At 35.3% G+C, this 16,751-nt stretch overlaps 1 protein-coding gene across 1 annotated transcript in view; it reads right to left on the minus strand.

Moving 5' to 3' along the window:
- The window catches only part of crn (pre-mRNA splicing factor crn), a 300,399-nt gene that overhangs the window by 31,159 nt on the left and 252,489 nt on the right, over positions 1–16,751 (minus strand). The window contains exon 13 of the mRNA XM_090398753.1: positions 383–538. Within this exon, the coding sequence (XP_090254879.1) occupies positions 383–538 (156 nt within the window). The remainder of the gene's footprint in view (positions 1–382; positions 539–16,751) is intronic.

The following is a 16,751-nucleotide window of genomic DNA, read 5'->3' on the forward strand; positions in this document are numbered from 1 at the left end:
ATGTGCACATGAACATGTAAACAAGCACAACTATACAACACACTAGAAATATTTTTAAAATACTGGTCTCTTCTATAATTACATAGTACTACTAGTTTTCTTGTTTATATCTCAAGAAATCCTATGTAATTAGGATAAAACATTGTGTTTTTAATAAAATGATTGTTAATATCTTATTCCAGTTTTCTGCCTTATAAACTCTCTCTCTCTCTCTCTCTCTCTCTCACACACACACACACACACACACACACACACACACACACACACACACACACACACACACACAATAGCATACTGAATACTCAGGGCCAAGAGTTCCTGTGTATTTAATGATGAATCTAGATTTAATTCACAAATATAAATTATACCTAAATTAACTTACCTCAAAATCTTTCCAAGATTCTAATAACATGAGCCTTTCTTCTTTTTCTCCTGACTGAGATAATGACCTATTAGCTCGTTCATATATGTGCCGACATCGTTCTTCTGGAGAAGTCCCACCACAAGTTAATTCAAACTGTGCATAACTTGTCCACACCTGCAAAAAAGAAATAAGAGGTAGCAGAATTTTTTCTCCCAGAAACTCGAGTTTTTCATCCTGCATATAGAGAAATCGGCCTCGAGAAGACATGCAATTTACAGATAAAAAATACTAGTGGTGGTGGGCAATAGATGGTGTTGTGTGTTGATGATGATGGTGGTAGTGGTGGTGTTCCTTGTAGTTGGTGGATTAAGTGGTGGAGACGGAGCGTTATAGAACATCCTCCCTCAATGAGTCCTTGGAAGTGTCAAGTAATAATAATAAAATAAACAAAAATTAAATTAAAAAAAAATCAAGTTGCTGTTTTAATTATACATAAACACAACACTCCTTGATACCAATAATCCAGTGTATTGTATGTTTCAAGTGATGCCTGCCAGGTTGGCTAAGTGGATTGCATATCTGCTCTCCAACTAGAATCTTTATAAAAATGTTGAGGAGTAAATGATTTTCACTGCTCAGTGTAAGACTACCACTATACTATGGTAGGCCTGAAGCGGCTTGAAAAATCATATCTGATCTCCATAGTATACTTTCAGGGATCATCACACCTAGCCTGCCAATGGAACATGATACATTTACAACCTTTCGCAAGTGGAATTCACATATGAAAAGAAGTTCTCTGTCTTTCTGAATCCTGCATTATAAAATTAGGCTAATTCTTAACATATCTGTTTATAACTCTGCCCGTGGCAGTTTAACTATACTTAACATTTTAAATAGAAGGCTGGTTATAAGGTTAGTTGTTCCTAGTTTAAAAATAAAGAAGAAAGCTAAGAAAGGTAAAGGTTTTATCTGCTTTGCAATAAATTGCAGGAGGGGGAGAAATAAGGTGCTAATACCTCTGGAAATTTGTCCAGAACAAGTGTCCTCTGTCTAGAATAACATACTACAATGCTAACTAGAAGCTTAACAGTATTACAAAAAATTATTTAAAAAAAAAAAAAAAGAAAATTTGGCTCACTCCAATACTATTGTAGTATAGGTTTTTAACCTTTCATTGGCAAATGTTTAAAAAAAAAAATTTAGAAGATTACTATTATGACAACTCTTGTACAAGACTAGAAATGTCATTCAATAAATGCTGTCATATTATTTAATTGACACATGTAGTATCTATCTATAAATTGCATGGAAAAATTAATAACTTCAGTTATATTATGCCCAGAACACTAATAAGCATTAACAGAACCATTAATGTTTATCAACATTTTATGAGGGAGGGTGGGTCTGGAAAGTTTTGGTAAGTGCCTAGAACAAATATGATATTAAAGCAACTGATATAACTACAAGAAAGAACATACGAGGATATAAGAACATAAGTTACCTTCATAACTCTGCTATTAGTATATTCTTTCTTGTGGTTATATCAGTTGTTTTCTAATATCATTTTTTTGTTCTAGGTGTTATTAGACCTTTCAAGAACCCCCCCATACATGTTGGGAATTACAGAATTACATTATTTTTATTCCATCCAGCTGGTTCAGTGTAAACAACATAACTCTGAAGCCTCAGATAGCATGGCACCATCACACATCCAGTCGATGGAACCATGCTTTGCTGGCCTGATTGGCTGACTGGATATTAGACTATAGTACATTCACTCTCAAACCAACAGGCTTTGAGTTTTAAATCTCTTGATGTGAGCATGGATATTGGTGAATGCCTTTAGGTGGGAGATGAATTTCATGACCAGGTATGAGACCACTGCCCAATTTATTGGAGCCATGAAGAAGCTTAAAAATATTTTATAGGGCAACCCATTCACAGGGCTAATGCACTGTGTTTACACCATTTTGTAAGTGAGAGGCACATTAAAAAAAAAAGCAATTCATAACAATATTAGTTTATAAACATGTACTTATAATTCTTTCTTTCAAGGTTACACAGTCAACATTCATTGTGAAGAATTTATAGAGACAAAAACACGCGTTGGAGTAATTATTTTACTTACAATTATGAAAATAACAATAGATGTTTTTCAATCTCTGTATTGAGGTCATAATCAGGAAAACATACATATTCACAGGACACACATCACAAAAGTAAAATAAATCTAAATGCTTTGTTAATTGTTTTACCATAGCGTGACCTCTGGTGAGAAGCAAAAAAACAATAAATAAATAAATTATGCACAAATATAAATAAATTAATTATCAAAATAAAATATTTTTTTTATACATTCTTGGAATTACTAACACTCCATTTTTGTTGAGATTTGGATGATGTTTCAGCATCTCAAACTTCCTTGACTTTTTTTTCAAACCAGGTTTTGGTGCAGTGTAGGTACTTGGCCTTTCCAGTTGATTCTGTGATGTGTTTGAAGTGCATGATCTGGCAAGTCCTACTTTACTATAATGGAGGAATTTAATGTGGTATATGTGTTCATCTTTTTTTTTACTGGGATGATGTGACCTGTTTCCCCTATGTAACGTAGGTTTCAGGTGCACTGAATTTTATAAACCTCTCGGTTGGCAAGGTAGACAAGGGAAATCTTTGGATGAGCTGAGTATACTTTTTAATTTTGCAGAAGGGTTGAACGTCACCTTAATGTTGTATTTATGTAGTGTTCTATCTTTTTTTTTTTCCCTGATTCTGATATTCCCTTAATGTATGGTAGGGCATTCTTGTAATCTTTTTCTTGATTTTAATGATTGTGAACTTTTTTTTGTAGCCAATTTTAAAAACATTTGGCTAATAATTTTATATTCCTTCTTCAGTGCCTTCTCATTGGAGCTTTTTGTATTGGATAGTGGTATGAATTTTTGTGTATGTATTAGCCTTTGTAGTCAAGTTTGAGGAGACCATGAATGAAAGGCAGCGAGAGGGAACACATGTGACAATTGTGTCTAGAAAAGGAAGACAGTTACTGTTTTCAATCTTGATGGTAAATTGAATATGTTTGTGTTGTTTATTCAGGTGACTTAGGAAGGTGTTTAATGTTTTGCAGCCATGGAACCAAATGGTGAAAATATCATCAACATATCTGAGCCAAACTTTTGGCTTTATGCTTGTTGAATTTAGAGCCTGTTGCTTGAAATCTCCCATGTAAAAGTTAGCTATGAGGATGAAAGTGGTGGACCCATGGCCATACATTGATTTTGGAGGTAGAAATTATTTTGCCACAAGAAATACCCTGGGGCAAAGTACATGGGCAAAGAGGGCTATGATATCCAGTAGAAATATGCTCTGTATGAGAAGAATAGCATCACTGATTGGGACATTAGGTGAAAAGGGCAGTTATGTCAAAGCTGACTAATAGATCATCATTGTTGAGTGCGATGTTTTTAATTTTGTTGATGAAGTGTTGTGTATTTTTTTATGTAGGAAAGAGAATGATCCACCAACTCCTTGAGGATACCTGCTTCATTTTTGTCTAAGTGATAATTGGGGATGTCGATTCGTTCATCTATCGATCATAGTGGCATGTTTGTTTTATGTACTTTAGGCAAGCTATAAATTCTGGAAGCGCAGGCATAATGAAGTGATAACTTTTTAATTGTTTCCTCTCGCCACGTGATCACAGGGTATCTAACCACGCCACATACCAACTGGTTAACTATGATCCTACAAAACACATAAAAAAGAAAACAACAGTTAATCAAGTTAGTGATCATGTGACCAGAGGAAACAATTAAAAAGTTATTACTGCATTATGCCCATGTGTCCAGTATTTATGGCCTACCTAAATACACAAAACAAACACATCATTTAACCAAGAAACTTTTTATAGACACACTTCTCACATCTTCTGTCAGGCTGTCTTTCATTCGCAGTCTACTGCAAACCTACACACGCAGGCCAATACACACAAAAAAAATTTATACAACCATCCAACACAAAAACTAGGGGTCATCAGCACCCTCAATCATAAATCCTAACAATTTGCTCCAATGAGCAGGTGCTGAAGAAGGAATATGAAATTATTAGCCAATCATTTATAAAAAAAAAATGGCTATACAACTAAAAAGTCCACAAGATCCTCCACAATAATACCATGAAAAGAAGATTACAAGAATGCCATACCGTACATTAAGGGAATATCAGAAAAAATAGAACACTACAAAAATACAACATTAAGGCAAATTTCGAACCTCCAACAAACATTAAAAAGTATACTTAGCTGATCCAAAGATCCCTGTCCCTACCTTGCCAACCTAGGGGTTTACAAAATTCAGTGCACCTGCAACCTATCCTACTTAGGGGAAACAGGATGCACTATCCCAATAAGAAAAGATGAACATAAAGGTCACATTATTCCTTTGCTATGGTAAAACAGGCTTGTCAAATAATGCACTTCAAACATGTCACAGAATCAACTGGAAAGACACCTAGTCCCAACACTGCACCAAAACCTGGTTTGAAAGAAATCTTAACTTGATTCTCAACAAGAATGATGGATTAGTAATTCCAAGAATTTGGAGGACCTATCTGCAACCTATACAGCATCCAGAACATGGTGGCAAAACCTAACACTAGAAAACCTTAATGTAAGAAGACTGTAGAAATGTGTTTAATGCAGTTCTACTGTAAAATATATATATTTTTTAATTTATTTTGTAAATTAATTTATATTTGTAGATTTTTTTTATTTATTATTATCGTTTTTTTTTTTTTTTAAACCAGAGATCAGGCTAGAGTAAAACCATTTAGATTTCTTTTACTTTTGCATAGTGTCATGCACTCTTTTTGTTTCCTGTCATACATGTTTTCCTGATGATGACCTCGATACAGCAGCCAAAACAACAAGTATTATTTTCTAACTATAAGTAAAATAAATTACTCCAACACATGTTTATGTCTCCATAAATTCTTCACAATGAATGTACTTGTTATAAAAATAATAACTACAGACTTGAATCAAATTATATGATATAAAATGTTTCTGCAGTAACGTTGAAGTATATTTGCAATACATTCTGCATACACCAACTCACTATTACAGATTAAATTAAGATGCCAAGAAATTATATTCTTATTTTATCCTTTATCCAAGTGTAAGCAAACAAAGTTTGCATGTGACGTATCTTCGGGATTAGACTATTCATATATAGAGGCTAATGACTTCACATTAATTGCCTTGGTATTCCATAATGCAAAGTACACACATACACGTCCTTTTTGGATGTGTATAACACTATGCATTATGGAAAGGGCCACTACCCATACCAGTTTTGACATTTACTAAGGTCTCATCAGTGGAAGCCAGACCCAGAAGAGATGCCAAGGTTGAAGTTAATGCAAAAGTCATATATTTCATATATACAAATAGTGAAAAGGTGTAGCTCCTTATTATTAAAATACTCTGGATTAGAACTAGTTGTTGAAAGTTTTTTTTTTTTTTTTCCCACTTAGCTATAACAAGAAAAGGACAATGCCAAAAAAGGATATATGGGGGATTATAAGGTGATTGATTATGGAAATCTCTGTAGCCAACTAACATTGAATGGTGGGTACATGGGCTGGACAGAAAAGAAGTTGACAGTGCATGGGAATTCATAAGGTAGTATCTCACACAAGCAATATATAGCTGTATACGGAGAATAAAGTGAGTAAATAGAATAAAGGTGAAGTGGATGAACACTGAAATGAAAAGCTGTTGGAAAAGAAAATGTTATGGAGGAAGTAAGAAAACGAAGGAAGTTGAGGGTGATCAGATCCATAAGGAGTATAAAGTGCAGGCTAGGAAGGTGATGAGCATGGTAAAGAAAAAATGGTGCAGTATGAGAGGGGATTCACTGGTCAGGCCAAGGTTAATTCAAGTGAGTTCTTCTGCTATATGGCAAGAAAGAGGAAGAATAATTATGGCAGTTTGATACTGGTGGATAGTCACAGCAGCAGAGTGACCGTTGCAAAGACCATAGCGGAAGTACTGAGTACTTCATCAGTGTATATCATACTGGTGTGAATGATGCTGCTGTACAGTATATAGAAGAGAGAGAAGTATTAGGAGAATAGGAAGTGAAAGAATCAGAGGTGTATCAGTGTTAATTGGGTTAGATTTTAATAAGGCTGTGGGAATGGATGACATATCACCATGTATTTTTAAGGAATGTGAACAACAGTTAAATAACTTGACATGTTTATTTAATGAAAATCTTGTAGGGAATGAGGTTCTGAAGGAGTGAAAAGAAGGCAAAGTAGTACCACCTCAAAAAACATGGTTCTAGGATAGAAGTTGCTAATTACAACCCAGTCTGTATAACTGCAGTTGTAGATAAGATGTTGGTAGGAATAAAAAACAAGATTGGGTTGATGGATACAGCATTCTTTATGATGGTCAGCATGGATTTCTACTAAAGGGTACATCTTTTTTTTTAGCAATTTACTTACATTTTACTGTAAGATAACAAGCATGCTAGATAAGGGAGAATCATATACAGTAATATTCTTGGCCTTTGCAAAAGTGCTTGATAGATTACCACATGATATACAAGCTGCAGATGATGATGATGATGAGAATAGATAGTATATTGCTTAGATGGATAGGAGATTGGCTATCTGAACAATATCAGCAAGTTATGTATGATGGAGCAAAGATTCAAAAAAAGGATAACCAGTGGCATGCCTCAGAGTTCTGTTCTTGAGCAGTGCTGTTTAACTTGTTTGTAAATGATATATCATATGGACCGACTGGGGATTGTTAGTTGTTTGCTAATGATGCAAAGTTGGGGAGAATTATAAATAGCATTACTGATGTTAATTCCCTTCAGGCAGATTTGAATAGACTTTTAACTTGGACAAAGGAGTGGGGTTGCAGTTTTAATATTAATAAGTGCAACGTGTTGCATTTTGGAGTTCAGAAATACAAGCCAGTATAATATATTGATGGTGCTGTTTTGTCAATTTTTTGGATTGCCCCAGATATATGGAATGGTGATAGATCTTGAGTAATCTCTGCTCTGAAAGGTGTGTGGGGGGGGAGGGGGAAGCAATTACAGGGTTTAATATTTTTTGGGGTATTGTAGTCTTTGGCTAAGAAAGTCCTGAACTTGATCGTATCCTCAATAGTTAGGGAACTATTATCAGATCTGATTAATTTTGCTCTGTTAGATAGAGTTTTTATAATTCCTTATTGTTGGGAGGTGGGGGGTTGTGAATGTATCTACCTGTATGTGTAAGTTTTCTGTAAATGGAGAATGCCAGGGATCCATCAGGCTGGCATGTAATCAGAGTGCCTAGGAATGGGAGACTGTTGTTATTTTCCTTTTCTAAGGTTAAACTGGATCCTGGGATGTTGGCTGTTTAGATGTGTTAGGAAATTGTGGAGCACATCCAGGGCCATGTGACCAAATGGCATACACAACATTTAGATAACACAGCCATTTATGTGGGACAGAGTTTAAGGCTTTTTATTCAAAGGTCTCCATGAAGAAGTTGGTCAGGGGTGGAGAAAGTAGAGAATCCATATCTGTCCCCTCTATCTGTTTGTAGAATTTTTTTTGCCAAATGAAATAGCCTGAGTTCATAGTGAACTGAAACAGGGCTGAGATAATGGGAAGAAATATGGCTTGGATGATTAGGATAGTATTTGCTATGGTGCATGTCTGCTGCATATTCAGAAATGCATGAACTTGTGCAGCTTTCATCACCCTCTTGATTATAAAGTCTTGATTATCTTATACACTTCTGAATATCAGCAATATCAACTTTCTTTCAAACAACATTATTTATCATATGGTTTTACAAATGATTATACCTGTTAATTTATTTATTTTTCAATCTTCTACCAGAACCTTCATATTAACAGTCTTTCTCTCTGATCCCTATGTTAAAACTGGTCTAACTTATTTTATAAACTGCTAACCTTTGAAGCATATGCAATTTCTTTTTTTTTAAATGTAAGCATGCTGATGGCTTCACACAGAGTGATGACACTCATCTACCACCTAAAGACATTCGCTGAGATATAGGTAAGTAGTAGGATTTGACCTCACAGTCCATTTGGTAGGAAAGTAGAAACATTATTTCATCCATAGTATTTCTTTCATTTTTTTTTCATATTCACAACTTTATTTGTGCTGCAAATGAAGCTGGAGCATCACTCATAGCCCACCACAACTGCAATGAAGCCTGAAACATCTGCAAAAAATCATTAACAAAGCTAAGGTTATCTTTGGAAGAGCTAAATATAGAAACACCTGCCTCTTGTACAAATAGCAGCCATGACTTCGGGTCACTTGCAAAGGCAAAGGATGCAATTTCTATCCCTCTGTGCTCCCACCTAAAGATAAAGTGACCCCTAAGGCATCGTTCTTTTTGTAGAAAGTAGAAACATTATTTCATCCATAGTATTTCTTTCATTTTTTTTTCAAATTCACAACTTTATTTGTGCTGCAAATGAAGCTGGAGCATCACTCATAGCCCACCACAACTGCAATGAAGCCTGAAACATCTGCAAAAAATCATTAACAAAGCTAAGGTTATCTTTGGAAGAGCTAAATATAGAAACACCTGCCTCTTGTACAAATAGCAGCCATGACTTCGGGTCACTTGCAAAGGCAAAGGATGCAATTTCTATCCCTCTGTGCTCCCACCTAAAGATAAAGTGACCCCTAAGGCATCGTTCTTTTTGTCCACCTCCTGCAGAGATGACAAAGGCAAATCACTTTCAACTACACACCAAAAATGCACTGTGTGCCTATTGTAGGATTCCAGTAGAAAAAACATCAAAAGAATCTTGTTCGATCTAGACATCAAAAAAGGCTTCAGGTTCTCATGACAGGTTCGCTCTCACGAATTCTGCTCAAAAAGTGTGCTGAACCTGCCCTTTATCATTTACAGTATATACTGTATTACACTCAGCTGGCATCTATCCAACAACTTGGAAACAAGCTCATATTCAGCTCATTCAAAAAAAGTGAATGCAATCAGATTATCAAGCTATTACTCCCAACCATTGTGCTGTCTAGAGCAGTGTTTCTCAACCTGTGGTCCACGACGATGGGACAAGTGGTCCTCAGGCAGACTTAAATTAATTAAATTTAAAAAAAATATTTTAATTATCCAAACAAAATAAATTAAAATTGAATAATCAAGTAAGTAAATATTATTGAAATAAAATGGATACTTAAAAAAACCCAACAAATAGCGACAGAATGTTCATTCCATGAACATTCTGCCGCTATAATAATTTAATAAAAGAAGGGTGAAGTGAACAACAATATGGTTTTATTGCTTCCACCTTCTCTTGCTGTTTTGTCAGATTTGAAGTAAACATGTGTTATCCACATTTCAACCAATTGCTTGTTGTTTATTGATTTTGATTATTGAAGGTTTTCCTACTTCAACAAAGGCTCAGTACATCTTCAGAAGTGCTAAGTGATACTTGGACAAAGTGTGTCAAGTTAATCCCAGTATTTATATATTTTTCAGAAATGTTTTTTAATAATGTAAAAGTGGCTTAGAACTAGGACTTTGAAAAGAAAAGCAAATGAAACAGGTGATGCTAACCCTAATTGGGATATACGTGTTGTAACAGCGAGTAAATCTGATGCTATTAAAGAAGAAGAAACAAGCAGTTCAGAGAAAATATTCAATACATTGTTTCATACACAGGGAAATGCTAGCCTCCAAAGGAATGCCACCAGAATTTAAAACTCTGCTATACAATGCTGTAAACCTTAATTTTATTAAGGCATGACTGTTACATAACAGGTTATTTTCAGTACTCTGCAATGAAATGAGCAGTGAATACATATATACAACTTTTGCTTCATTCTTTTTTTGCTTTCCAGGGGCAAAGTACTAACAAAGTTATTTCAATTAAGGCAAGAAGTTTTATTATTTGTAATTCTGAATGTAATTCTGATTTTGCATTATTCCTTGTTAAGTAAGCATGGTTATCAACACTACCCTACTATCTTTTCAGACATTTTTCCGAAATTCATCATCATCGTCATCAAATTCCTGACATGTACCCTCAAGGGATGTACAGGATATGATAGTACTACATGAAAAATTTACATCATTACTCAAACCAGTCTGTTACTTCTCAAGACTCCAACATTATCAGATCTTATATTTCTATCGTCTAAGGCACTTTGTACTGTATCAATCCACCTATATCTTGGTCTTCCTCTGGTTTGTTTTCCTGCCAACCTGGCAGAGAGCACCTGTTTTGCTAATCTTTCCTCGCCCATTCTGTTTAAGTGACCATACCACCTCAGATTAGCTCTGCTAACGCATTCCTAGATACTGACAATGTCAAGTTCTTAACTAATATCCTCGTTTTTAATATGATATTGCCATTGATGCAATCTGTTCACGCCGCTAATCGTTCTCAGGACTCTCATATCTGTGGTCTCTAGCCTTTGGTCAAGTGTTTTACTTCTGACCCAGCTCTCAGATCCATAAGTTAAAACTGGTTTAAACACCGTCTTGTATACAGCTAATTTAGTGTTCTGACTAATTTCTCTCTTATTCCATATAAATTTATTCAGTTGACTTCCTACCATACCAGCTTTGTTGATTCTGTTGTCTATTTCCATATTTAATTTACCATCTTTACTAAAAATCGTGCCTAAGTAGCTGAAATGTTTTATTTGTTCCACAGGTTCTCCATTCACAACACAGTTGACATTTTCAACGATTCTACCTATTTTCATTGTGTTTGTCTTTTTATTGCTGAGCTTCATACCATATCTATTACAACAGTTATTCAATTTAGTCAGGGAATCTTGCAAACTTGTAGCGGATTAATTTAGAAGTATAACATCGTCTGCATAAAGCAAAGAGCTGACATTAACATCTCCAATTCTGATATCATGTTTAATACCACTTTCCTTCATAATGTGATCCATATAGATAATGAATAATAGACGGGATAATGTACATTGTTGTCTCACACCAGATTTAACATTAAACTATCTTCCTATACTTCCTTCAATTCTAACTGCTGACTTACAACTCAATTAAAGACTAAGTATTGTTTGATATAATGCCCCATTGACACCATATAACTGTAGCGTATTGAATAGCTTCTCTTGGCACCTTGCCATATGCCTTTTTCAGATCGACAAAACTTAAATACAGATCTCTGTTATATTCCCATGCTTTCTCAACTATTTGTCGTAAAGTGAAGATTTGATCCTGACAGCTTCTGTTTGGCCAAAATCCAGCTTGTTCTTCACCAAGCTTTTCTTCCACAATTCTCAACCGTTTCTCAAGTATACTTGCATAGATCTTGCCAGGAATACTCAGTAGGGAAATACCTCTGTAATTCTCACATTCAGTTTTATTTCCCTTTTTATATATGGGCACCATTAGAGCTCTACTCCAATCATCGGGAATTCGTCCCTCTGTCCACGCTTTCTGAATTATGAAGTGCAGCTACTGTAAGACTTATATACCACCATACTTCAGCATTTCTGGTCGAATATCATCTATTCCTGCTGCCTTTCCACATTTCAAGAATTGATATGTATTCCTGACTGCATGCGTGATCAGTGTTTTTTTACCACCGTGCTGTCCTCACTGTTTGTTTCATTTAGCAGTTTTTCAAATTAATTACTCCACAATTCAAGGATATCTTTTTCTGAGATATCTCTGCGATATCTTTTTCTCCCATTTTCATGTCACCTTTATCATCTCTAACTCCTTTTACAGCACTCTACCCTCCATTCCAAAGCTTCTTCAACAACCTCCAGAATATTTTGCCACCTTCTTGATATTTATTTTCTATGTTCTTGCAAAGTCCTCCCATGACTTTTGTTTAGCTAGTTTTACTTTCTTACATTTGTTACACTTGTTTAGCTTTCTTACATTTGTCTCTGTATTTTCTAAGAGCACAAGCTGACTTATATGCCAGGAACTTTTGATATGCTTTCTTCTTTTCGTTCACTGCCTCTTTAACTTCCTGTATCCACCACGGAGTTCTGATTTTTCTATCCTTGCAGACAACCTCTCCACATCAGGGTTTTCTTCAAGGCTTGCCACTGAATCTCCAAGGTTTGGTTCCTGTTCTCAAACTCTTTCATTTTTTTCTTCAATAATTTTTGTGTATTTTAAGTCTACAGTTCACATCTGAGAGCTGTATAACTTATATTCGCTTTAAAACTTTCTTACATGTTATTCTTTTCAATATGAAATTCAATTTTATCCTGCTCAAGACTAAATAGTGATCACTTTCAATTTCAAATCTTCTGTACTCTCTGGTGTCCTGCACCAGGGAGAAACACATCACTATCAACAATAACATAGTCAATTAGACATTTCTTATTCCTTGCTTCTTCTCTCCATGTGAATTTTGAACATTTTTATGTTGGAACATGGTGTTAGTAATAACCAGTCCATGTCCTGAGCAGAAATCCAACAGGTATTTGCCATTATTATTAGCTTTGCACGTTTCTCCAAATTTTCAGAAAATATTTTTGTATGTCTGACAATCATTTCCTACTCTGCTATTTAGATCCCCAACAAGGACCAACTTTTCCTTTTTCATTGTGTCAGATGTTTTCCCTAAAAGCATCAAAAAATTCCTCCACTTCTACCTCAGTAGAACCTTCTGTCGGACCATAATCACAAATAAGTCTCATTGTCCAATTCCCCATTATGATATTTGCCCACATCACTCTACTTGAGACTGCCTGCCATTCAGGATGATTAGCCTCGTATTTTGTGTTGAATACTATGGCTACTCCTTCTTTTCCTTGATTGTCATTGCCTGAATATAACATTTTGTATTTATTGCTCAGAAAGATTGCACCAGTTTTTGTCTTTTTTGTTTCAGTCACCCCTATTATGTCGATCTGGTACTTATCTAATTCCTCAGCTAGCGCCATTTCTTTGCCATTCAGGCTTCTTATGTTGATAGTACCAATCTTTAACTCTGGTGATGTTGAGTTGGGGTCTGCTTTCATATTTGTGTTTTTCGAAATTAAATGAACTAAATTTCTCCCTTCAGGGAAATTCTTGAACTGTTCTTGATGCATTAGACAAAATAAAGCATTCGAGGAAAAAACTGATCTTATAGATTAGTAATATAAAAGACAGACAATTTGCACCTTTTCCAACATTGAAATCCTTCTTAGTGGAAAATGATATTTTTGTTGATTCTGAGTTTATGGAAAGGGTTTGTGACCACTTCTAAACTCTGACACAGAATTTTTGAAACATATTTTCCGAATAACTTTTACAAGAAATTTCTGTGTGTTCACAATCCATTTCACGCTTGCAGTCACGAAAACGACCTTTCGTTATCTAAAAAGGAACAGTTAATTGAGCTTTGAAGTGACAGTAGGCTTAAAATGCAATTCCATGATCTTGGTTCGGTTCAATTCTGGATCTCACCTTCAGTGAGAAGTGAATTCCCTGAATTATCTGAAAAGCATTGAAAATCGTCATGCAGTTTTCTACAACCTATCTTTGTAAGAAAGGATTTTCATCGCTCCTTCAAATAAAAACAAAATACAGAAATCGTGTGTGTGTGTGTGTGTGTGTGTGTGTGTGTGTGTGTGCGCGCGTGCGCGCCGATCTTCGACTGAAGTTGAACAATACTGAGCCAGATAACTAGCAACTCTGGAAGGGCCGAGAAGCTCACCCATCTCATTAAAAGTAAGTAGTAACATAGTAACATAATTATATCATATTATTTATTTGTTTAATAAAAATTAAAACTTTGTTCAATGATGATACACTTTTAATCATTTACTTCCAATTTAATGAATTATGTTCCATATGTATTCTAAACATGCTTTTAGATTTATTATGTTATAAATGGCACAGTTTTCCCAAAATGTTGGTAATCCCCACATAGGTATTTAAAAAAATTACATAACTTAGTGGTCCACAGAATTGTTTTAGACATTTTACTGGTCCTTGGGTTAGAAACGCTGGTTTAGGGTAATGAAGAAGGCCATCAACAGTCAACTTCTTTAACATCTGGAGAAATGTCGACTAATTAATGAACCAATGTGGATTCTGCTAATCAAGTCCAATATATCTCCTTACCTTCATTACCAACCTCTGCACATGTACAATGAAAATATTTTGAGAAACCTATGTTGTACTTGATATTCTCAAAGCATTTGAAAAGGTTTGGAATAGAGGACTACTTCTTAGTGAAGGTTATCTTATGGTCAATGTTCCACATTTGTAATTTGATCACCAGTTTGCTCTCAATGTGTTCAACTACAGGTAATGGTGGAGGATGTTCTCTTTCTTATTAATGCAGATGCTAATCAGGGTTCTGTGTCACTCAACCTTTCTGCATACACATAAACAACCCTCTCCCATTGACTGTGAATCCTTTCCCAGTTTTGCTAATGATAGCACACGTTCCATTCTTCCTCGTCATATGACAAACTTGGCGGTGCTCAAATGTCTGAAGTTTCAATATCTACAATCAATACCCTGAACACTTATTTCTATAATATCCTTAAATGGAGTGATAAGAACCTAGTCACCTTCAATGCTTCTAAAACACAATTTTTCTTTTTTCTCACAAAATGACCTCAGCTGCTCATCCCCTTTAATATGCTCAGTTCAACAGTCAAGAGATCTCTCTTCTTCCATAACCAAAACCCTAATATCATTTTTCACCTATCCAGCTCCTAGCTCTGCAAAACTCCAAATTTTAAGTAATTTGATGAGTCCAACTTTTGAATACTGCTCTCAACATTTGGAGCAGACCAAAAACTTCTCTAAAAATTCTTATGCTGGTCAAAAGAGGGCAGTATGACTAACTAATGTTATCCTCACTTTCCACATTGTGCCTTTTCTATAGATATTTCCATGGATGCTGTTCAGAAGAACCAGCATCCATCATTCCCCTTATTTCTGTTAAACCTACAATAATTTGAGCAGCAGCTATCCCACATCCATTTACAGATGAATTGCTAACCCACCTGACTTGCAATCCTCAATTCATATTTTATGCCGTTTATTTATTTATTTTGAACAGCATTCTCTGAACACTACAAACCCCCAGCTCATTAAAACAATCAAATGATTACTTTTCTCTTGGCTTCTATCTACACATGAATTTGATTTGGTATAGACTTCGTTGCCTCTAATGTGTGCAAGGGATGTGTGTGTGTGTGTGTGTGTGTGTGTGTGTGTGTGTGTGTGTGTGTGTGTGTGTGTGTGTGCGCGTGCGCGCGCGCGCGCGTGTTGGTGTGCGTGTGTGTTGGTACTGAAACAGAGTATTTATCTGGAAATAGCAGAGGGCATTGCTACTAATACCAAAACCTATTATTGTCTTGGAAATATTACAGTGCATTCCTATAATAAAAAAATATTAAAAAAAAGCTTTAAAAAAATACAAAGAGACCAGTTTGGCATTAGATTTATCTTTTATTCCATATAAATTTATATTCCGCTGGCTCCAACCACACCTACAAGGTATTTCAAATTAAGTACCACTATTTAGAGCAATCTGTAGGGAGAACCTCTAGATGAAATAACCTCAAATTTGGTGGGTACATTAACTATATAATGGGACAGATTCTGATAATAATAAAAAAAAAATATTAATAAGGGAAATATGGCACTGTGAGCGAGAAAAGATAGTGAAGTTTGCATACCATGTGAGCCATAAGGTTGTATAAACAAAGGAGAAAGACTCACTACAGTTATTTGATTTGCACAATTAGTCTCACTTTGCCTGAATGTGAGTTACTTGCAAAGTGTTTCTATAGGAATGGGGGAAAGTATTGCAGTAGAACTTTGTCAGTACAGATGCCTAAAGACTTTTCATAAAGGCCCAATGACATTAAGTGCAGTACAATGCATGGTTTGTCAATTTGAAGACACAGGTAATTTGATAGTCCAACCAAGAAGAGCATGTAAATCTAAAATTCTGCAAATGACTGAAGATGTTGCTTCTGTAGTTGATGAGCAGTAAAATGAGAAGCTGTAAGTTTATGCAGAGCATGTGGCATAGCAAGACAATTATTAAATTTGCTATAACCAACTGTATGGAGAACTTTAAGTAAAGCATTGCAATGATACCTGTATAAACTCAGTCAGAGCCAAGAGTTGCAAACAGGAGATGCCAGTGTCTGAGAAACATTTGCATCGACATTTGTCATGCATGGAGATGGTCTTGGAATATCCTATGGAGTTATAAAGTGCATTTTCATGTTTATGGAAAATGTATTGTTGCATCTGGGCCTACAGAAAATTCTCATCCATTTTGACAAATTCCCTTATATTCGCTAAAAATCACATGTTAGGATTTATGGCCAAGTTCGTTATCAGGTTTTTTTTC

Source organism: Typopeltis vanoorti, chromosome 10 (genome assembly GCF_054136105.1).
Source record: "Typopeltis vanoorti isolate ZY-2024b chromosome 10, IOZ_Tvanoo_1.0, whole genome shotgun sequence".
Taxonomy (NCBI): domain Eukaryota; kingdom Metazoa; phylum Arthropoda; class Arachnida; order Uropygi; family Thelyphonidae; genus Typopeltis; species Typopeltis vanoorti.